General features: G+C 54.2%; 1 protein-coding gene across 13 annotated transcripts in view; it reads right to left on the reverse strand.

Annotated features, from left to right (window-relative positions):
- The window catches only part of HSPG2 (heparan sulfate proteoglycan 2), a 108,434-nt gene that overhangs the window by 58,479 nt on the left and 28,553 nt on the right, over nucleotides 1-21,402 (reverse strand). For 6 of the 13 annotated variants that reach the window (XM_066375353.1, XM_066375352.1, XM_066375351.1 and 3 more), the window contains exons 2-12: nucleotides 11,702-11,837; nucleotides 11,134-11,178; nucleotides 8,862-8,936; nucleotides 5,435-5,544; nucleotides 5,276-5,334; nucleotides 4,807-4,967; nucleotides 2,919-2,969; nucleotides 2,372-2,500; nucleotides 1,890-2,129; nucleotides 1,677-1,796; nucleotides 23-154 (exon numbers count right to left, since the gene is read on the reverse strand). In XM_066375353.1, coding sequence (XP_066231450.1) covers nucleotides 23-154; nucleotides 1,677-1,796; nucleotides 1,890-2,129; nucleotides 2,372-2,500; nucleotides 2,919-2,969; nucleotides 4,807-4,967; nucleotides 5,276-5,334; nucleotides 5,435-5,544; nucleotides 8,862-8,936; nucleotides 11,134-11,178; nucleotides 11,702-11,837 — 1,258 coding nt within the window. The remainder of the gene's footprint in view (nucleotides 1-22; nucleotides 155-1,676; nucleotides 1,797-1,889; nucleotides 2,130-2,371; nucleotides 2,501-2,918; nucleotides 2,970-4,806; nucleotides 4,968-5,275; nucleotides 5,335-5,434; nucleotides 5,545-8,861; nucleotides 8,937-11,133; nucleotides 11,179-11,701; nucleotides 11,838-21,402) is intronic. The other 7 variants (XM_066375359.1, XM_066375355.1, XM_066375358.1 and 4 more) reach the window with 3 other exon arrangements.

A 21,402-nucleotide genomic window follows, 5' to 3' on the forward strand; every position in this document is an offset into this window, starting at 1 on the left:
CAACCCCCAGCTCCCTGCTCACTGCAGCCAAACTCATCACTGCGGTCCTGACAGTCGCTCTCCTCATCGCAGTGGAAGCTGGCCGAGATGCATGTGTTTGTGGAGACACAGCGGAACTGCGTGGGCTTGCACACGTCCTCAGGGTGCTTGGCAGCTGGGGACAGAGCAGGTGGTGCGGGCAGTGGGCGGACCATCCCCTTTTTGACCTCTGCCCACAGCCCCACCCTGTCTACCTTCCCCAGGTGTTCCCAGGGTCACTCTCTCATCTCACCCACATGACACACAGCTGCCCTGACAGTGTTGCCACAACACTACCCACATCCACAGTCATCAGACAGCCATCAAACAGCTCATCACCTTACTCTGCCCCCCCCAAACTCACTCCACCTGCATTCCTCACAACCTGGCCCGTCACAGTCACCCAGTTCCTCCCATATTCATCCACCTTTGGAAGCACAAGACCCCTGTCAAAGGCAGAGTCAAAGTGGCTGGTATCTCTGGACTCCGGGTGATACCCAGGGCAGTGCTCTCTACCACAAAGGCCTTGCAAAGGGCCTGCCACAGCCCAGACCCTGCTGCTCTGTACCCCTATCATGGGCCAGGATGACACCTGACCTGAAGCAGACACCTATGGACTGGCAGAAGCTTAGAGTTGGCTTGGCACCAGGGCTGGGCTCTAGCCTGGTATCTCTGGCAGACAGTGACTGATGTTCTTCAAAGGAAGACTGAGCTCAAGATGAACACACAGAGAGGGCAGAGTGGAGCACGTCCACAGAGAAGGAACTGAGAGGCCAGGAGGCAACTACCTACATAACCTCAAAGTCCTCTGTCCCAACACACTACAAGCCCCAAAGCCACCAGCTTTTATGGTCCCTGTTCTGTGCTCTGACTTCCTTTGACTGTTTTCTGGCAGAGGCCTGATCTCTTGCCCCTTCCCCCACTCCTAGACAATAGATAGATGAATGGAGAGCAGGAAAGATATGGACAATGAATGATTAAGTGATAAGTGGACTGAGAGATGAATGGGAGGAAGGATGTTGAACAAATGGATGGATGGACAGATGGACAGTGAATGGATGGATAACAGTGAATGGTGAGATGGACAGGAGGATGTTGGATAGAGAGGTGAATAGATAAAGAGCTGTATAGATAGACAATGGATGGACGGATAGTACGATGAAAGGGTGGGTGGATAACTGGATGGGAAGGAAGAAGGATGTTGAACAAATGAACAATGGGAAGTTGAACAGACAGATGGATGGGCTGGGCTGATGAAGGAACAAATCTCAGAACCAGCTCTAGGTAAAAATCCTCTAGGTCCATAAGGGAAATGCTTTGACCTGGACCCCATTATCAAGGGACCCTGGTATATATATCAAGCCCTCTCTTAGCCACTCGTCTGACCCACACACAAGCATAAATAACAAAGACAAGATTAATGGTAATAAAGAAAAGAAAGAGACATTAACCACAGGCAGTGTGGCCAGACTGCTTGCTACAAAGACCAGCTCAGAGCCAAGGGCTCTCACTGCTGAGGTCAGGAGGTAAACTTTAAAGTTTGTCCTCAGGGTCTTCACCAGGAAGAGCAAACAGACCTGCCCAAGAAGGGATGGAACAGGGGGAACTAGGCCGGGTCGGGCAGGGTGGGGACGGCTGGTCAACCCTGGGACACTCACGGCAGTTAGCCTCATCGGTGTGGTCCTCACAGTCAGAGTCGCCATCACAGCGCCACAGCTTGAGGACACAGTGCCCATTTCCACAGGGGAACTCGTTGGGCTCACAGGGTGGCGTGGGGCCTGGGGGAAGCAGGCAGGGTTCAGCCACAGGCCCTCCGCTGGCCAGCTCCCGACCCTCCGGGACACCCACCTCCACCCCTGCCTGGTCCTCACCGCAGTCCAGCTCATCACTGCCGTCCTTACAGTCCTCCTGCCCGTCACAGACGTAGTCTTTGGGGATGCAGTGCCCACTGTGGCATCTGGCCTCGTGGGGCCCACAGGGCCTGTCTGGAGCAGGGAACAGAGGCTGGGGAGCGCGGGTGCCTGGTAGTGGCCGTGTGGTGGTTGCCTCAGGCCGGGATGTTATAGGTGATGTCTCCAGAAGGGGTGGCATGGAGCCGAGCTCTGGCTCTTCTGTGGACACAGCCCACTCAGTGTTGACAGGAGAAAGTGACTCCTTACCCCTTGCACTCCACCCTCCCCAAGCCCACCCTGCTGCAGGTACCCAGTACTCTGGACCTGACCCTGGTATCACCTTCCCACGTCCCTGCCCGCCTCCCTCAGACCCCTCTGCCTGCACTGAAACCTCACAGCCCGGACTAACTTGGAGGCCCAGGCGTACCCTGACCCTTCCCTGGAATCTGCAGGCCACTCACCACAGTTGAGCTCATCAGACATGTCCCTGCAGTCAGGCCTCCGGTCGCAGCGATACTCCAAGGCCACGCACTCATTGTGGCTGTGGCAGGCAAACTCAGTCTCGGTGCAGACTCTCGTGATCTGGGGCACTGTGGGGTTGGAGGGAGTCAGAGAGGCAGGTGGAAGGTTGATGGAAGGTGTCAAGGACGGCACAGGCACTGCATGGCTGGGATGAGCTTTGGTACCCTGTGTCAGGCCACGTGGTGTCTGGCAGACTCAGCAAGGGCAAGGAGCACATGGTGGACACATCCACAGCACGTGAGACATGGGATATGTGACAGCCTCACCTAGCCCTTACACAGACCTCACACACAGTTAACATGCCACACACATGCAACCACCACGTCACACACATGCAGGCCACGACGCGGCCCAGCGAGGACAAAGAGGAAGAGGAGAAGGGATGGCTTGTAGGCTATGCCCAGCCATCTTGTCCTCATCCTTCCTTCCCCTCCATCTATTAACTTTCGTTACCCGGCTGGGCCTGGATCTGGCTTACACTCTCACCTGCTGTCACTTCGGCCGCCACAGCGGCCAAGGGGGGCGGGGGTGTCTGTGCTGGAAAGGAAGGTGTGATCAGCAGCCATCCCACCTGGGACCTGTGAGCTGCAGGGCTGGGCCAAGCCTACCCCACCATCCCTAGCCAGGAAGACTCATTGGAAAAAGAAGAGGGCTGGACCCCCTGCAATCTTCAGACTTGGGCCTGGAGATGCCAAAGGAGCGGCCTTGATCTTCAGGTGCATTAATTAAAGTTTTATGGGCAGCATGAGAGAGGTAATGGTTTCATTATGTTTTTCTGGTAGGAATAATTTTTTCATGGTAGGTACAGAGTTTGGTCACTTCTGGGTTCCACTGAGTCAGAGATGGTGATAGGCTGGAGCCCTCCCAGGAGAGAGGAATGAGATGGAGACAGGTCTGAGAATCACAGCCTAAGAGAAATGAACTGGGATTGTTTAGCCTAGAAGAGAAGACTCAGGGAGTCAAAACAAGAGACAGGGCGCAGTAAAAAGAACCCTGAGCCACCTGAGAGCACAAAGGTCAGGCCTCTACATCTCTCAGTCATGTGACTTGAAGCCAGTTTCCAATTCTCGCCAAGCCTCAGTTTCTGATCTGTTTCTCATCTCATCTCATCATAGGTTCTGGCAAGACTGGCACAGACACAAGGTTTGGTTTAAATTCTGGCTTTTCCACTATCTGTGCATGTAGATTTGGACAAGTCATTCTTCCTTTCTGGGCCTCAGTACCCTCATCCCTAAAACAGGAGGAATAGCCTGACCAGGCGATGGCGCAATGGATAAAGCGTTGAACTGGGATGCTGAGGACCCAAGTCAAGGTTGCCAGCTTGAGTGCAGGCTCATCTGGCTTGAACATGGGGGTCACTGGCTTGAGCGTGGGATAATAGACATGATCCTATGGTTGCTTGAGCCCAAAGGTCGTTGGTTTGAAGCCCAAGGCCGCTGGCTTCAGCAAGGGGTCACTATCTCGGCTGGAGCCCCCCACCACCAACCCCGTCAAGGCATGTATGAGAAGCAATCAATGAACAAAACTACAAGTTGATGTTTCTCATCTCTCTCCCTTCCTGTCTCTCTCTCTGTTTCTCTCTGTCTCTCTCTGTCTTTGTCTCTCTCTTGCAAAAATAAAATAAAATAAAATAAAAAACAGGAGAAATAATATCTACTTCACAGGAATTATTGTGAAGACTAAATGGGAGGCAGGACATAAGGGCCTTACAGAGTGCCTAGCGTGTAACCAGTGCTCAGTAAATAATTGTGGGTTATTATTAAACACAAAAGTGTTTGGGATCTGAAGAAAAGAATTATTACCTATTGTCAATGTACAGAGATAGACAGAGAACAGAAATTGGGTCTAATGGGTACATGTGAGAGAAAATAGATTATGTTCAAGCCAAGTCTGCAAAAAGATTAATGGGGCCTGACCAGGCAGTGGTGCAGTGGATAGAGCGTCGGACTGGGATACGGAAGACCCAGGTTCAAGACCCTGAGGTCGCCAGCTTGAGCGCAGGCTCATCTGGTTTGAGCAAAGCTCACCAGCTTGGACCCAAGGTCGCTGGCTCGAGCAAGGGGTTACTCGGTCTGCTGAAGGCCCACAGTCAAAGCACATGAGAAAGCAATCAATGAACAACTAAGGTGTCGAAATGCGCAATGAAGAACTAATGATTGATGTTTCTCATCTCTCTCCATTCCTGTCTGTCCCTATCTGATTCTCTCTCTGTCTCTGTAAAAAAAAAAAAAAAAAAAGATTGATGGGGTAAACTCATAAGGTGGTGAGATCCCTGTCCCTAGTGGAGTGCAAGTCCAAGCTAATAGAGCCTATGACAGAGGACACTCAAAGGAGAAACTGGAAGAGGTGACTTCAGGCTCCAGGATGGACTCACCTGTGCCCAGGCGTCGAAACTGGAATCCCTGGGGAGAGGTGATGTAGGAGGCAATGGAGCCACTGGCGACAACGGAGCGTAGCACCTCCTGAATTTGAGCCCCATCCACGTTCCCTTCAGAGCCCACATCCAACTCCACAAAGACCCAGCCATCCAGCTCCCTAGGGAGGGGTATGGGGCAGGGAAGCAGGGTGAGAAAGATGCCTGTGGTCTCAGCTTCTCCCTCGGCCCCCTGTCTTGATGCTCAGGCCTGATCTCTTGACTCTCACCCTGCTCTTGGACACCCTGTACCCCAAGAAGGGCAAGTTAAACTCCACATTGTCCCCCCACCAATTCCTGGATTTTCACCAGTAGAGGGTCATCTGATTAGGCCTCTCCTGCCTCCCCTCCTAGTACCCGGGCTTCTCCCCATCTTTGTCAGCTTCCTGTGACATGAGTCCCTCACCAGCCCCCAGGGGCCCCTTCTCACTTGATGAACACCACACTGACAATTTGGTCTCCGGGAATCTTCAAGTACTCTGACTCCAGCTGGGGAGAGACACACATCATCAGCCTCCAGATACCTTCACTCCACCCTCAGCCCTGCCACAGCCCGCTCCACAAGCTCCCCAAAGCCCCTGCACCTCACCGTCTCTACCACAGCCTCGGACACCTCTCGGAATGCCTCAGAGCTTGCGTCCTCCAGCTGAGGGCTGTAGGCGATGGAGCGAGTGAAATTTACCAGGGCTCTGAAATAAACTGCAGAGATGGGGGGGGGGGTCGTCACCGCGTGGTGGCCTCAAGCATTTGGGCCAGTAGGTGGAACTAGGGGGATGGTCCCCAGAGGCCTCTTGCTGAGGCTGACACATGTGTGACCCCAGCTCTGCCCAGAACTGCCCCCACTAGCACATTCCACAGTTGCCCTGGCTGGTCTGCCCAGGGGTCAGAACTGAGGCCCCATCCTTGAATGAGGGGCTTCAACTAACAGGAAAAGTGGCCTGACCCAGGTGTCAAGTGATGGTGCAGAAGAGGAGACCCCTGACAGCTCAGAGGAAGGCTAAACAAGAAGAGTGATGTCCGGAGGAGGCTGGCCTGATACAGAAATCACTTGTGACTTAGAGGTTTCCCCACTCTTCCCTGGCCAACTTTTCCTCATCGCTCAGGGCTCAGCTCAGCCATCACCTCCTCCTTTTTTTTAATGTTCATTTTATTAATTTTAGAGAGAGAAGAAGGGAGAGAGCAAGAGAGAGACCGAAACATCAACCTGTTCCCATATGTGCCCTGATGGGGATCTAACCGGCAACCGTTCAGCTTCGGTACAATGCTCTTTCTAACCAACCAAACCATCTGGCCCGGGCCCATCACCTTCGCCAAGAAGGTTGCCTGAAGTTCCCCCCTCCTCCAACCCTGGCTGGGTTAGAGACCCCCTCCTCTGGGCTCTCCAGCCCCTCTGCTTCTCCATTAGGACACCTTCTACCCCACATTGTACAGATCCTGCCTGAATACACATGGACCATAGAGCATTTTCACAAAAATCATATTAATTGCATTAACCATAACCATTACATAACCACTGGGCTGCCGTAGGGAATGAATGGTATCATGCTTACATGTAATATCTCCCTGTGTGCTCAGATACCACACCTGGCAAGAAACAAGTGCTAGAAAATCAGAGGCTTTTGTCACCTTGCTCTCTTTACAGCTAGACATGAACTTGATGGGGGTGGAAGGAGGAATGCAGATCTCATTTACTCCTGTATCTCCAGTGCTTGCATAGCACCTAGCACATAGTAGGTGCCTAGTAAGTGATGGCTGAATCAATTCATATCAGATTGGTATGAGCATATATAAATACATACAACTATTATTTCTTTAGCATCTACTATATACATTTTTACACATTAAGTCTCATCATGTTCATGAGTTCATATAGCAGTTATAAATATGAGTTGCCAATGACTCATATGTATGTGTGTATCCACACACACAATTGTTTCTTGAACACTTATTCTAGTCGATTTCTTTACACATTAGTTCTCAATGTCATGAATGTAGGTGTAAATTATAGTTGACATGAATTAAAAATGAGTTTTAAATATGTACAATGCTTAGCACAGAGCCTGGCACATAGTAGGTACAATGTAATGTAACCACTTACTATATGAAGGGCTTAATTAATGGTTAAAAGCTCAGCCTCTGGAGCAAAATTGCCATTTACAACCCTGTGACCTTGAGCAAATACTTAATCTCACTGAGCCTCAATTTCCTTATCTATAGAATGGGGATAATAGCAGGATCCACCCTAGAGGGCTGTTGTGAAGAGTAAATAAGTTAACAAACATAAGGAGCTTATCACAGTGTTTGGTGCAAACCAGGGGCTGCACAGGTTAGCTGTAATCATTCTTCTGGTCTTTATGAAGACCCCAAGGATTGGATCTGGTTTTATTTCTTCCCATTTGCAGGGGGCAATTCATTGCTTTAACAAATCTATATTGAGGCTGTTCTAGGGGGCAGGGCAAGAACAGTGAACTCCACAAATGACGATTCCTGTCCCCACAGAGATCACTTTCTAATGGGAGGAGAAAGGAAATGAAAGGAATGAGCAAGGAATATATGCAGGTGAGGTGCTACTCTCCCAGGATGGCCAGGTAGGCCTCTCCTCAAAGGGATGCTTGAAGGAAGAGAGCGAGCCATGGGGAGGTGTCTGGGGGAACAGCACTCAGGCTGAGGGCACAGCAGCTGTGAAGTCCCTGAGGCAGAAGTGGGCTCAGAGAGATGGGAGATGACCAGCTTATAGGTGGCAGAGAGAATAGCATCAGCTGGGATGATCCCCCTCCATCTGCACTGTCAGGCCCACAGGTATACACGTGCCCAGAACTAGGACCCTCTCCTCTGAGACTCAGAGAAAGCCCGGACTGGGGGAGTGGTCAAGCCAGGTACAGGAGTAAACTCCTACACCAAGAGAGGGTGCTTGTGAGGGCAGCACTGCCTGCTGAGCCACAGGGACAGTGTAGGGCTGGGCTCCTGGGTGCCAGGTGGGTGGGGCTGTGGGGGCCGGAGTATGGGGGCCACGAGCTTGGCCACAGAGGCCCCTTGTGAACGGGCACAGAGGCCCATTGAGAGTCCCCCCACCCTGGCCCCTGGCCTCAGCCCCACGGCACGGCACGGGCTAGGAGGCCAGGCCTCTGCCCAGGAATGTGCCCACTCCTGGGGGGAGGGGCTGGGGCTCCACAAAGCCCCTTTCTACTAGGGCCTAGGAAGGGCATAGACCCTCCAGCCTGACCCCACCCCTGGCTCTCCTCCAGGAAAGGGCAGGTCAGGGCAAGCCTTTCCCTCTCCCACCCCGGGATGTGTCCCTGCAGCCAGCGCCGCAGGGTTGGGGCAGGTGAGGCCTGTTTCAGGAGCCAGCCACCAGAACTGAGCATGCTAGAAGGGGGTGGCACAGCCAGGGCTGGGAGTGCTCGCTGGGTGCCTGCCCAGGCCAGCCCTCCACCTCCTGGCCCTCATTCTGACCCCATCTGGAGAGCTCACTTGGAGCCAGAGGTTGGAAGGACGGAGGCCCAGAGCTGCCCTGTACCCAGGTGGGGATGGGAAATGCAGCCTACCCCACCTACTCCCTGTACTCACTCTACTCACCAGAACTCCTACACACACCCAGGCCCCGGAACCCCAGCCCTGGGTCCCTCGGGGTCCTGTGGGTGGCCCCAGGATCCGCCAGGCCTCAGATGGACACAAGCTGCCTCTAGACTCTAGGGCCTTGTTCCCTGAGAGGTTGCCACACCCCTCCCTGCCCAACCAGCACCCCATAGGCCTAGGGGAACAGCAGGCCTGGCTCCTCTGTTCAAACTGAGTGCTCAGATGGGGCCTGACTGCGTCCAGGTCAGGGCAGAGGACAAGGTGGGTCAGCTGGGGCGGGGCAGCCGCGGGCCTGGTCCCCAGACCCTATAGCGAGGTGCCGCTGAGCCTCAAGTCTGACAAAGAGTAGGCTGGGAAGGAAAAGAGGAGAAAGAAATGGAGTGAGAGGGAAGAGCTGGGGGAAGGAGAGAACAAGCCCACCAGGCTGGCAGGTCACTTACTGAGAGGAGACGCCACATCAGGCTCCGAGACCATCATCCCAGCCACGGGAGGGCGGCCTGGGGGTGGCCCAGGGCCTGCAGAGTGGGGCAGCAGAGGGAGGCGAGGAGAGGCACAGACAGCAAGGGAGGTGGAGAGAACCAAAGGGAGAGACAGAGACATGAAGAGAGAATGTGAGACAACAGAGGGGAAACAAGAAATTTGGAGACAGAGACACAAAGATCAAGAGACCCAGAGAGACGCAGTCAGAGACACAGAGAAAGCAGGGGGAGAGTGAGAGAAGTGAGACAAAGATGGAAGTGAGGGAAAGGCAGACATGGGGGGAGGTGAGATGGCAAGCCAAACAGACAGAGAAAAACAGAGGATGAGACACAGAGGAGAGACAGAGTAGGAAAGGGACAGCCCAGGCAGGGGAGGAGGGGAGCAGGGACATGGAGACAGGTGTCAGCAGGACAGACAAGAGTGGGAAAGACAAAGAGACAGGTCAGAAGATGGAAAGAAACTGTGAAGAGAGGTAGGTCGGGCTGTCAAGGAAGGGCACATGGGAGCGGGGTGGGACAGGGCTGGGGCAGAGCCTCAGGGAGCCACCGCCCTGCCAGAGGGACCAGGAGAGGGGAGATGCCATCTCTGGGGCTACATTCCAAGTCTGAGGCTGGGCCAGGGCCCAGGCAGAGGCACAGACAGGGATGGCCTCATCAGTCAGGGTGGCCCTTGCTTAGCAGCACAGGGAGAGCAAGGTGAAGCAGACATGATGAGCGCCTGGGAATCAGAGACACACCTGCTGCCTTCGGGGCTGAGATTCCGCCCCACTCTGTGGGCCTGCCCCAAGGTCTAAAGCTCCACATCATCCCAGGGATCAGCCCCACCCACAAGGAAAGGGGCTCAGCTCTTGGGCCCTCTCCAGCCCCATCCTTCCCCCACCGCTGCCCTCTCCTGCCCCCACAGCTGCTTCTCATGGGGGGAGATGGGCATGCTGAGCAGGCAGAGCGGCTGCCGTGGGCAGCCCCGAAATGACAGGGTGGACTGGACCAGGGCCTCCACAGGCAGGCCTGGCTTGGCGAGAGGCAGCTCCCAAGGGCACATCAGCACAGGCCATTCTAGGGGGTGAGCTGTGTGCATGGGGCCCACCTGACATCCGCTCCCAGGCTCCACCCAGCTCCCAGGCCTCCTGTAGCCCTGAAGGGACCTACATGTGGAAAAGCTTCAGGTAGTGTGAATCCCAGGTCCTGAGAGGTCCCAGTCAGGACGTCTACACCCACGGGCCAACCCTCCTATTTGCACTGGCCTAGGACACCACCCTTTGCCATTTGGATGCTCCTGAGATGCCAGCCAGAGTCAACCCCACCCTGGAGAGGCCCAGGCTAGACTTGCCCCAGACCTGCCAAGGTGGGCAGCACTGGTTGCTGTGGGGCCTCCCAAGGGTCAGCCTGAGCCAAGCCCCGTCCTTGGCCCTGATCACGGAGTGCCCAGCACGGGCTCCCAGGGGTTAGCAGGAACTAGATGGAGACGCTGGGATCTCTCACCAGGGAGCTTCTTCTGTACCAGAATCCTGGAGTGGGAGGAAGCAGGGACTCTGAGCCCCTGCCCCAGTGGTGGGCCAGCCCCTGCCCTGGCTGGGCATTTCAAGTGCTGGCAGAGCAGGCAGCTGACAGAGCTCCTGATTCCTTTCCCTCTGTGAAGCCCAGTCCTCTTGCCCCAACCTAGGAATCCATGGCTCTCCAGAGGTGACCTAGTCTGAGACAGCATTCCCTCCCAGGTTCCGGGGCGCTGACTCTCCCCCCTGCTGCCAGCTCTCTGGGCCTGCCCCAGCGCCCTGGACCCCAGAGCCCCTCTGGCTGCCCACCCCGCCTGAGGCCCTCAGCTCTGCAGCAGTCCCCAGGAGGACTCTGGGGACAAACTCCACAGCTGGGCTGCCCTGGGAACTGAAATTCGCTTTGAATGCTGCATGGCCAGCTTTCAATACTCATCAGAACTGGGCATTTCTTACCTATGGCCATACCACCCTGAGTGCGCCCGATCTCCTCTGATCACAGAACTGGGCATTTCCCAGCAAAGGCGAGCACAGGACTTCACCATGCCCACCCTCACCCCTCACAGGGATCTGCCAACCATTCATACCACTGTCCCTCAGGAGGTACAAGGCCACCTTCACCGCAGGCCCAAGGAGCCCTCGGGGCCTTTGGCCCCAGAGACGGGGCCTCTGTGGCTGGAAAGGCCTGAACTGGGCTTTCCCAGACGCAGGGTGAGGCCTATAGGATGCCCCCAGCAACTTACCCATCTGGAAGTCCCCGCTGCCAATGTCCCCACTGCCCAGGCCATCTGCAAGCAAAAGAAACTTATTTAACAACAAATATTTGGTGAGAACCTACTGGGTGTCAGGCACTGTTTTGGGCACATAGTGGGGAAGGTCATGAAAACACTACTGTCACCTCCTCCCCAGATCTAGGGAGGGACCTGGAAAGAAGGTGTGGACCCAGGATGGTTGGGCAGGAGGGGCCAGGACCGAATGGCCTCCAGGTGAGGACAGGAGGCGGTTGAGTAGGGCCGGAAATCGTCCTCCACTATGCACCGCCCACCACCTGCCCCATCAGTCCCCATCATCCTGTCCTAGGAGGGGACTGCCACAGCAGAGGAGCCACCCCCAGCTCAGGGTCACACAGGCTGCAAGTAGAGAATCCTGGGGTCACTGGGACCAGGGCTCAGGACACACACAGCTCTTAGCCCATCTCTTGAGGTGCCACTTGGGGCAAACTTCCAGAGGCCTCGCTAAGGCCTAGCGGAATGAACCCTGACTCTGCCCCCTCACCCCCTTCACTCCCAGCCACCAGAACCCTCTGCCTACCTCCAGAGGCTTCGTCAGCCAGCAAGTCCTCATCGTCAGAAAGGTCTGAATAGCTCCAGCCAGCCCGGCCTGCTGTCACCGTCTCCGCGTCCTCGGGCAGAGACAAGCCATCATATGCCCTCAGCTCATGGGTCACCTGTGGGAGACCACACAGACGACTCTGTCACACTCTCCAGCTCCCACCAGGCCCAGGAACCCTCCCCTCCCTTCAAGGGGACCCAGAGTCCCACCCCCCAAAGCCCTCCAGTGGTTAGGTCAGATGTGGTTTCAAGGGGACCCAGAGTCCCACCCCCCAAAGCCCTCCAGTGGTTAGGTCAGGTAGGCTAAGAGAGTCAGGCTGGGAATGAACCACTATTTTTGACTCAGTTTCCGCAAACCCTATTAGCCCCTTGAGGCCTCAGAGACCACGCAAATTCACCAAGTCTGAGTGAATCCTCAAATAAACAGACAATAAAATTAAAATCACTTTGGTAAGTGATGACTCTTCCTCTAAGTGATATAAGTCTCTATCTGGATAAGCAAGAGCTATCCAGAACTTGAGTCAGTGGACGGGGGACATAGGCAGGTCAAGGGTGACCTTGGACAGCAAAGACGGGAACATACGCATGTGGAAGAACGGCAGGGTCAGTGTGGATGGGAGACAGAGGCGGGAGTGAGTCAAGCAGCTCCCTGCCAAGCCAACGTGGCCACCTTTCTCTGCCTCAGTCTGGCCTCCAAATCTCCAGGCCACAGGGAACACATTCCAGCCATGTTGGAGAATTAATTCTGGCAGCTTCCCCTGCACTGACAGGCTCATCTGTGCAGAGGCGAGGGTGGAGCCCAGCAGCTGGGCTGAATGGGAGCAGGACAAGCATGGTGTCAACTCCACGTGACCTCAGGCTGCTGCTGAGACCAGCACAAGCTCCACGAGGGGCTGCGGAGACCCTGCCCCTGGGAGCGAAGGGCGCCAGCAGCCGTCACACCTGCATTTCTCAAGTGTAGGTGTGGGCAGTGAATGACTCTTTCCCTTAGACAAGGTCAGATTTTTCCAAAGGAGTTTTAGCAGATCACTTATTGGAAAACCCAGCGGAGCCCCAGGGAACCCCAGAGCTCCCACCCCCATACACACACCGCCAAGTGTGCAGGGATTCACTGTGGCCCCATGATGCATGTCCAGATGGCCTGGCAGGAGCGTCTCATGCCCTGCCCTGGTCTCAGCCCTATCTGGGGAGCCCAGTCTGGCCAGAGGAATGGTCTTACTTGTGAAAACCAAGCCCAGCCCTCACTGGCTAGACGAGGTGGTGGCAGCAGGAGAGAGGCCCATGGAGAAGAAGAAAATTGAAGAAACAGCCTGTCCCTCGCCCTCCCCAGCCTCCAACATATCCTGGAGCCTCTGGCCTTTTCTCACGCTGGTCCCTCTGCCTGAATGCTTTTCCTCCCTTTGTTTATCTGGCTAATTTCAATTTGGATCTGGCTAACTTCAATTCATCCTCCAAAATTCAGCTAAACATCACCTCCTTCAACTGCTCGGTAATGAAAAGGACTCAATTACAGATATGCACAGCAACATGGGTGAACCTCTAACATATTTATGCTAAATTTTAAAAGCCAGACACAAAAGACTCCCTACCGAAAGCAAGGGGAAAAGTCTAATCTATAGTGACAGAAAGATCAGTAATTGCCTAGGAGCAGGGGTGGGGAGGGGCTGACCGGGAAGGGGCACCAGGGAACCTTTCGGACTGATGGTTCCCCCAGTACATATATATCCTCCTCACTACTGTACCGTACACTTGAAATGATGGATACATTTTATTGTATGTAATTTATACCTCAATAAAAATGACTAAAAAGAAAACCTCTGGGAGACTGTCCTGACTCCTTGTCTTTCCTAGCCACCTGCGCCCCGGGGCTGGGCTCTGGTCCCTCTGGGGCTCACTCCAAAATCTCCTGCACACCTGCTGAAAGAGAAGTACCTTGAAGGCAAGGACTGTAATGAATTCATCTCTACCTTCTCAGCAAGGTGTTCAATAAATACTTGAATGAGTGAATGAACAAACAAACAAATTGGCAAAAATGTCATCACTTATTAATTCTAGCTGCTTCCATGACCTGTGGTGGCGCAGTGGATAAAGCGTCGACCTGGAAACGCTGAGGTTGCTGGTTCAAAACCCTAGGCTTGCCTGGTCAAGGCACATATGGGAGTTGATGCTTCCTGCTCCTCCCTCCCCCTTCTTTCTCTCTCTCTCTCTCTCTCTCTCTCTCTCTCACTCTCTCTCCTCTCTAAAAATTAATAAAAAACAAAAAACAAAACACTAATTCTAGCTGCTTCCTGAAGATGACTTGCTGTGGAGAGTGCACCCCCCCCACCATGCGGTCTACAGGCATCTCCCTTCCTAGGCTGGGAGCCTGCGGGAGGTAAGGGCTGGGAGCCATTTGGTCATCTTCGTGTTTGCAGTGCAACGAAGCCTTACTTGCCCACTTTATCCTCTGCTATGACCTAAGGACCCTCCGCCCACAATCCATGGGCAAACCCTACTTCCTATTCCTTCTCCTCTCCTCACCCTCTACCTCTGGAAGAGGGGGGTCAGCGAGTGAACTTCTGGACTAGGCCATGAGGCTCGCATCCAAGAGTGAGCTTTAGAATCTCCAGGAGGTGGTGAGACATTGTTTCCTGGGCTGCTTCTGAGCCACTGAGTCAGGCTCACTCCACTCCAGGGGAGGGTTAGAGTTGAGTATACTCAGGGGAGTCTCACACTCACTGGTTAAGAATCACAGGATCTGCCCCCTACCAGGGGCTCTCCCTCCTCCTGTGGGGAGGGGTAGAGGGCAGTCCTTCCACTGGATGAGCGTGCCCTGACAGGCCTAGGGGGAGTGTGAGGCTAGGGCTGGTGCAGTGGCACCGACACTGGACACAGGAGGTTAGGGGGCAGACTAGGCAGCCCCTGACCTGGGGAGGGCTCTCTCTGTGTGTCACTACCACGCCCTCCTCCTTCCCATGCAAGCAAGGCCAGGGAGGGCTGCCTGAGGCACAACGATTCCTGGCACCCCATGGACACCAGACTGCCGTCTGGAAAAGGAGAACGAACCCTGGTGAGCAAGGTCCAGAGCTTCTCCCAGGGGAAGGAGAAGCCAGGGGGTGCTTGGGACCAGACAGGAAATAGCCAAGTGAGATTCAGCTTGAAAAAAAAATGCCACATCTGCAGTGAGAGAGGAAAGAGAACCCAGAGCATGTTGGAACTGAACAGAAGTCCCCTACCCCAGGGACCCCAAGGAATGGGCCCTCCATATGCCTACCTGCATTTGCTTACAGCCCCCTCCCCAGGACTCAAGGCTCCGGGGTCAGACCAGGGCCTACAGCAAAGGCCAAGCCAACAAGAGCAGAGATTTGGTTGTGAAAAGCTAAAGATCAAAAGGTTCCAGCAGCTGTATTTCACATCTGGGAGGGGAGATGGAGCCAGACAGGAAAGAGGCTTCGGAAAGAGACTGAAGGTGCCTGAGACTTGACCATAGAAGAAAACTTGGATTCAGACCTGGAAAGTCCAGGGTCTATACTTGAAGAATAAAAAGAGCTAATGTATTGGGCACTTAGTATGCACCAGGCACTCCTTTAAGGACTTTCATGTGTTAACCCAGATTACAGGTCTTTAAACAGCCGCACTGTAAAGATGGGGAAATGGAGTAGAATCAGGTCACCTGCTTGATGACCTAGGGGTGACAGAACTGGAACTGGAGCCCTGGTGGTCTGGCACCAGTGGCTAAGCTCTTACCACCACACCATACTGCCTCTGTAACCAAGGCTGTGCAATGAGCCAGAACTCACCAAAGTCACTGAGTCACTTCTGCAAAGTCTCTCAATCACACTGTATTTCAGTTACAGAGCATTTCCTCATCCTCAGTGTCATCTGACCCTGACAATGACCTCCTGAGGTGGCTAAGCAGATGTGAACGGGCCCCTTTCACAGACGAGGAAACTTGCCTAAGATCATAGGTGAGTGTCTGGCAGAGCTGAGACTGACCCAGGACCCCAGCCCCCTGCGTACCCAGGGAAAGGAGGTAGGGCTGGGCCGGGCCAGGAAGCCCAGGGCAGGCTGCTCCTCATCCCCAACCTGACCAGCTCCCAGGAAGGATCATAGGATGCCTGAGCCGACAGCAGTGGGGGCCAATGCAGGGGGTGCCTACGGTCCCAAGGAGGGCCCATCAGAGACTCTAAGGTCAAAGGCAGAAATAGAAGCAGGTTTCCTGCCTTCCAGCACGTCTCCGGCTGTGAGGGAGCCCGGCTTCCTCCCAGAGGAACCGAGTACTTCAGGCAGGCGTTGGAGCAGGATAGAGGGCCAGGGAAGAGGCGTCCAGAGGGTAGCTCTGGGCCAGAGAGGAAGGAGCCAGGCAGAGAGGGGGATTTTTCAGACCCTGCAAGATTCCTGGTGGGGAATGTGGGGGCAACTGACTCATACAGGCCAAGGCCATAGGACTGTTCTAGTGTGCCAAGAACAATTGCTTGGGATGAGGTTGTGAGCAGGGTGACCCCCCACAAGGCGCATAGGAGGAGTTGGGGGTGTACCAGACAGACGACTTCTGGGAAGCACCTGACCCTAGGCGGGGTTGTGTCCAGGCCCCCCTGGTGAGGATGAGGGTGCACACAGAGCACTGGGTCCAAGTCCTGCAGAGGCCTTGGGGACAAGGGACAGAGGCTGGACCCTCTTCTCCTGGCCTAAGTACACAAAGGGAGGCAAGGATGACTGGGAAGAAGTGTGGAGGTAAGGGTCACGCCATTAGAGAAGGATACAGAAGTTAGAGAAGGCTTGGGGTGAAGGGGGAGGTACAGATCTAGATATGGGATATAGGGTTTATTTGTTTGTTTTTATTAAGTGAGAGGCAGGGAGGCAGAGACAGACTCCTGCATGTGCCCTAATTGGGATCCACCTAGCAAGTCCCCTGGGGGTGGTGGTGATGCTCTGCCCATCTGAGGTTGTTGCTCTGTTGCTCGGTAACTGAGCTATTTTAGCACCTGAGGCAAGGCCATGGAGCCAGCCTCAGTGACTAGGCAGATGTGCTTGAAACAAATTGAGCCATGGCTGCGGAGGGGAAGACAGAAAAAGAGAGATCAAGAGAGAGAGAGAGAGAGAGAAGGGGGAGGAATGGAGAAGCAGTTGGCCATTTCTGTGTGCCCTCACTGGGAATTGAACCCAAGACATCCATACACCAGGCTGACGCTCTTCCACTGAGCCAATCAGCCAGGGCCTGGGATACAGGGTTTTAAAAAGAGTTTCTAAGTGAGTTATATGTATAGATAAAAATTTCTATATTTTTATCTGGACCTTGCAAAGGTTATATGTATAAATAAAAATTTCTGAAGCTGCTAAAATCAGAGCTGTAGGATGATGGCGGTAAGTAAAGAGATGACCATAAGCACCATCAGAGTTCACGGAGGACTTTCTCCATGCCTGGCCCTCAGTTAATCCTCAGCAACCAGGGACAGCTGGTGCTACAGGGCCATTATCCCTCATTTGCAGTAAAGGTAATCCAAGGTGCTCTGAAAACCAAGAGTGTGTTGTTTTTTTATTATTTTTTTAAGAGTGTGTTTTTTTAAAATAAGTTTTTAAAACAAGCTCATTGGATGCCAAGTCCTGACCTGAACTGACATGAAACTATTAATAGCTTATTCACTCCAATTCAGGTGAATAGGCACACACTTTGCTACAGCAATATTAATGTTTTATTATGGGGTGTTGCCCCAGACTCATACTGAGGATGTCACATGACGGTGGGCATGTGCTCTATGTCACTTTCCCCAAGTTGGAAATCTTCAGACTTCCAAAACGTGTCTGACACCAAGGGTTTCAATTAAGAGACTGAACTTGTATTGTTATTTCCACTATGTAGATGAGGAAACAGAGGTTCAGAAAGGGCCACCTGTGTCAATGGGCTTAAAGCCTGTAAGGCACTCAGCATGGTACCTGTACACTGTAAGAGCTCCATAATCATTAGAAGTGGGGGTGCAGGGTAGAGGTGAGGGATTAGAGGTGATGAAGTGATGTGTGGGGTGTGGGCTCCGGCCTAGGGTCAGCCTCCAGGTGTGGGATGCAGGGAGGGGTCTGGCTCTGCTGCCCAGGCCCTGGGCGGGCCGAACGGGCAGGACATTGGCTGAGGGTGACAGCAAAGCTTCGTGCCAAGGCTCAAGCTGTCTGCCGGCTCTGAGGCTGACTCTGGAACAACCGACTGAGGACTTCGACTTCAAGCTTCTCCAGAGACATTCTTCACATGCCTTGGGCAGCCAGCCCACCTTCCCTTCCCTGGCCCAGGCCTGAGGCTGAGCCCCCCACCACCCCCACAGCAGCTGGGCAGAAGGTCTGAGCACTGCAGTCCCCAGGGTGGCTGCTGCAGCTGCCCAGGGCAAGGCTCCAGGCATCTGGGCTGGAGTGAGCTCACCCCATCGAAATCCAGAAGCAGTGTGGGGGTGAGGGACAAACAGGCCCCTGCCTGCCCACCTGCCTCCTGCCAACACAGACTCTGCCTCGGTGGCCCTACCCTGTGCATGGCAGAGAAACCAGCAGATGTTGTGACCCACAGCCCCCAACTCTCTGGGACCCTGAACCCGGACAAGTCCCCCCCTCTGCAGGTAACCCTACAGTGCTCTCTCCACTCTGCTACATCCCAGGGCCCAGATACAGGGGTCAAGGTGCTCCACCCCACCACAGGCCACACACAGTACCCTGTCTATGGGCAGCTGACGGCAAAGGGGAAGGAATCTGTTGGGGCAGCACTTTGGCGTGCATACTGCCAGGGGCGGGAGAGCCAGACACAAAGGCCGAAAGGCCTTTAATCCCCTGGCAGGCTGAAAGGGGTGCCGGCCGGAAAGAAGGTGGCCACAGTCTCCTCTGGCACGCCTGCACTGCCCGTGCCACCTGGGAGGCCTGCCAGCTCCCGCACTCTGGCTCCCAAGACAGCAGGACCTTCACCAGCCAGCTGTCCAGGAAAGTAATGATCCCCAAAATAAGGAGAACGGCTGAGGCTCCTCTCCTCAAGTGCTCGCGCCAAGATAGGTCTCTGCAGGTGCAGGGGCTGAGTGTACTTCTTTGCAAGGCTTAGCTCATGCATCTCCACAAGCTCATAAGGCAGATACTAGCCCTGCCCAACAAGAACACAAGGCTCAGAGAAGTGAAGTCACATGATCAAGGCCACACAGCTATGGCAACCGGAATCCAGTTTGAGAGCAGGGCCGCCTCTCCTGTACTTGGCTAGCTTGAAGCGCTGACCCCTGCCCTCTATAAACTCATACCACGGCCTGGGACCTGGAAAGGCTGCATTCCAGCCAGGGCCCGGGGGAACAACGGGGGCCCTAAATTACGGCCTTCAATAGAGACCAGAGGAGCTGGAAGCTGGAGTGCTGTATTCCTTGTCCTAGTTCTGCCCTGAATTTGCCATGTGGCCTTCGACAAGCCCCTTGACACCCTTCCCTGATAGCAACTGCAGTGAGCCCCCATGATATGGGCTAGGCTTCCACGTCAGGTGTCCCTGTCAATGTGAATGAAAGCACCAGGAGGGCAGCAATTTTCATGTGTTTTGATCAGCACTGCATCTTTGGAACAAAAATATATCCTAGGTGCTCAGTGAGTATCTGCTGGCACACTGACAGACTGAATGACTGACTGAATAAACATAGAATGAGGGCTGAGCTGCTTTGGGAAGCTTGGCCGAGAACTCTGAGTCTGGCCAGCTCTTTCCCAGGTGGACCTGGCCTGGTCTCTGCTTTGCAGGCCCCTCTAATGTAGCCATTGTGTGCACCGAACAGGACAACTTCCGTCATGGCTAAGCAAGAGCACTTTATGCCCCAGCCTCAGAGAGATGTGGCCAGTGGGGCAGAGGGTGGGTTCTGCTCAGACACCCCGACTCCCAGGCCACCTCGGCCACAAGTCACTTTGACCTTTACTTATCAAGTACCTACTATGTGCCAGGCCCCGGGAATAAAACTGGGAAGCAGACAGACACGGAGCTCTGTCTTCCTGGGGGAGACAGACCATTAAACCCAGTGCTGACAACACGGTGTGCCCAGAGTTCTCCAGAGGAAGAAGCGGGCTGGGAGAGCCCAGAGGAAGGGGGTCTCACTTAGTGAGGTAGGGTGGGAGTCTGGGGAAGGTTTCCCAGGGAAAATGATAAATCAGCTGGGTCTGAAAGATGACTTAACCTACATAGGGTGAAGAAGGGGAAGAGAGTGGACACCAGGCAGAAGAAAGGGCACACTCCGAGGCCCAGAGGTGGGAGAGTTCCACGGCACAGTCAAGAGACTAGAAGTTTGGTGTAGTGGGACACGGGGTGCCAGGCGCCAGAGGATGCAAGGGAACCAGCTGCGAATGGTCTTTTCACTTAGAGAGCAGTGCTCCTTGGTCATGCTGCTGCCATGGTGCTAATCAGAGCCCAATCCTCCCAGTGCCCCCAGAGTCCCCGCACTCTCCTCCTGCCCCCATAGACACTCTAAGAATGGGCTTCCCCTGGTCCTGAGTGAGCTGTCTGCCAGCCTCCAGGGAGGAAGCAGGAAGCCACTGGGAAATGACCCCACCTCACCCATCTGCCAGGTGCCGTTACGGCGGTGGAGGTGGCCAAGCAGGAACAGTTTCCCGGCGGGACCGCCCGCACGAAGATCCCCAGGGGTTGAATATTATCCGCCAAGTACTGTTGGTGCCAACAGCGCCTGCAGTGTTCACGTGCCTGCCTCCTGCCTGAGCCCTGGCTTGGTTCTCAGATTCTCTGGCTCCCCGTGGCCCTGCTGTGAGGCACTGGTATGTCTGTGGCCCTTCAAGACCACAACCACCTGACTGGGCCTATCCATGCCCACCAGGGTTATTGACTACAGATTTCATGAATGGAGCCCCTAGCACAGTGCCAGGCCTACGGGAAGATAAAAGACATAGCCCACAGATTTTTCTTGAAATGAAACACCACTTTTGACACTGACCACTTTCTGAACCTATTAGGTTAGGCCTTTTCCATTGCTCTTGACTCGCCAAAGGATTAGAAGAAGAGGCCTTATTATGGCCAACCAGATGCCATGTGATCTGCCTACATACGCACATGCACCTATACACACCTCTCCAACCTCCTCTCTCAGGTGCTCTCCCCACTTTCTGCCATTATCTCAAGTCCTCAAACATACCAAGCCCCCTCCCCCCTCAGGGCCTTTGCACTTGCTGTATATCCCCTGCCTGGGACACGGCCCCCACATATGCTCACTCTTTCTCTTACTCTAGTTTCTGCTCAATTGTCACCCTTACAGAGCCCCGCCCTGACCACATTCCAGGTCCAGAGTCAGAGTTAGGTCTCTGTCACTGCCTTACCCAGTTTCATGGCACCTCGCCACCTATGTACATTCAACCCCATATTTACATGTTTATCTGTTTATCATCTGTCTCCCCTATTAGAACATCAGCTCCACAAAGGCAGGGACTTTGTCTATTTTGCTCACTGCTGTATCCCCAATACCTAAAAGTACTTGGCATACAGTAGATGCTCAATAATATTTGTTAATGAACTGGGTTTACAAATGAAGGCCCCGGGGCTCACAAAGGTGACTTGTCCATAGTCACAGAGTTGGAATAGCTGAGACTGGAAGCCAGACCCCTGGTTCCAGACTGGAAACTCTAGACCACCCGAACCCTCCTCCTGCCATCTCTGACACCTGGGGCTTTCCAGCCAGGAAGCCCATCTCTGGGGAGATAAGCAGCAGTCCA

This window comes from Saccopteryx leptura, chromosome 3 (genome assembly GCF_036850995.1).
Source record: "Saccopteryx leptura isolate mSacLep1 chromosome 3, mSacLep1_pri_phased_curated, whole genome shotgun sequence".
NCBI lineage: Eukaryota > Metazoa > Chordata > Mammalia > Chiroptera > Emballonuridae > Saccopteryx > Saccopteryx leptura.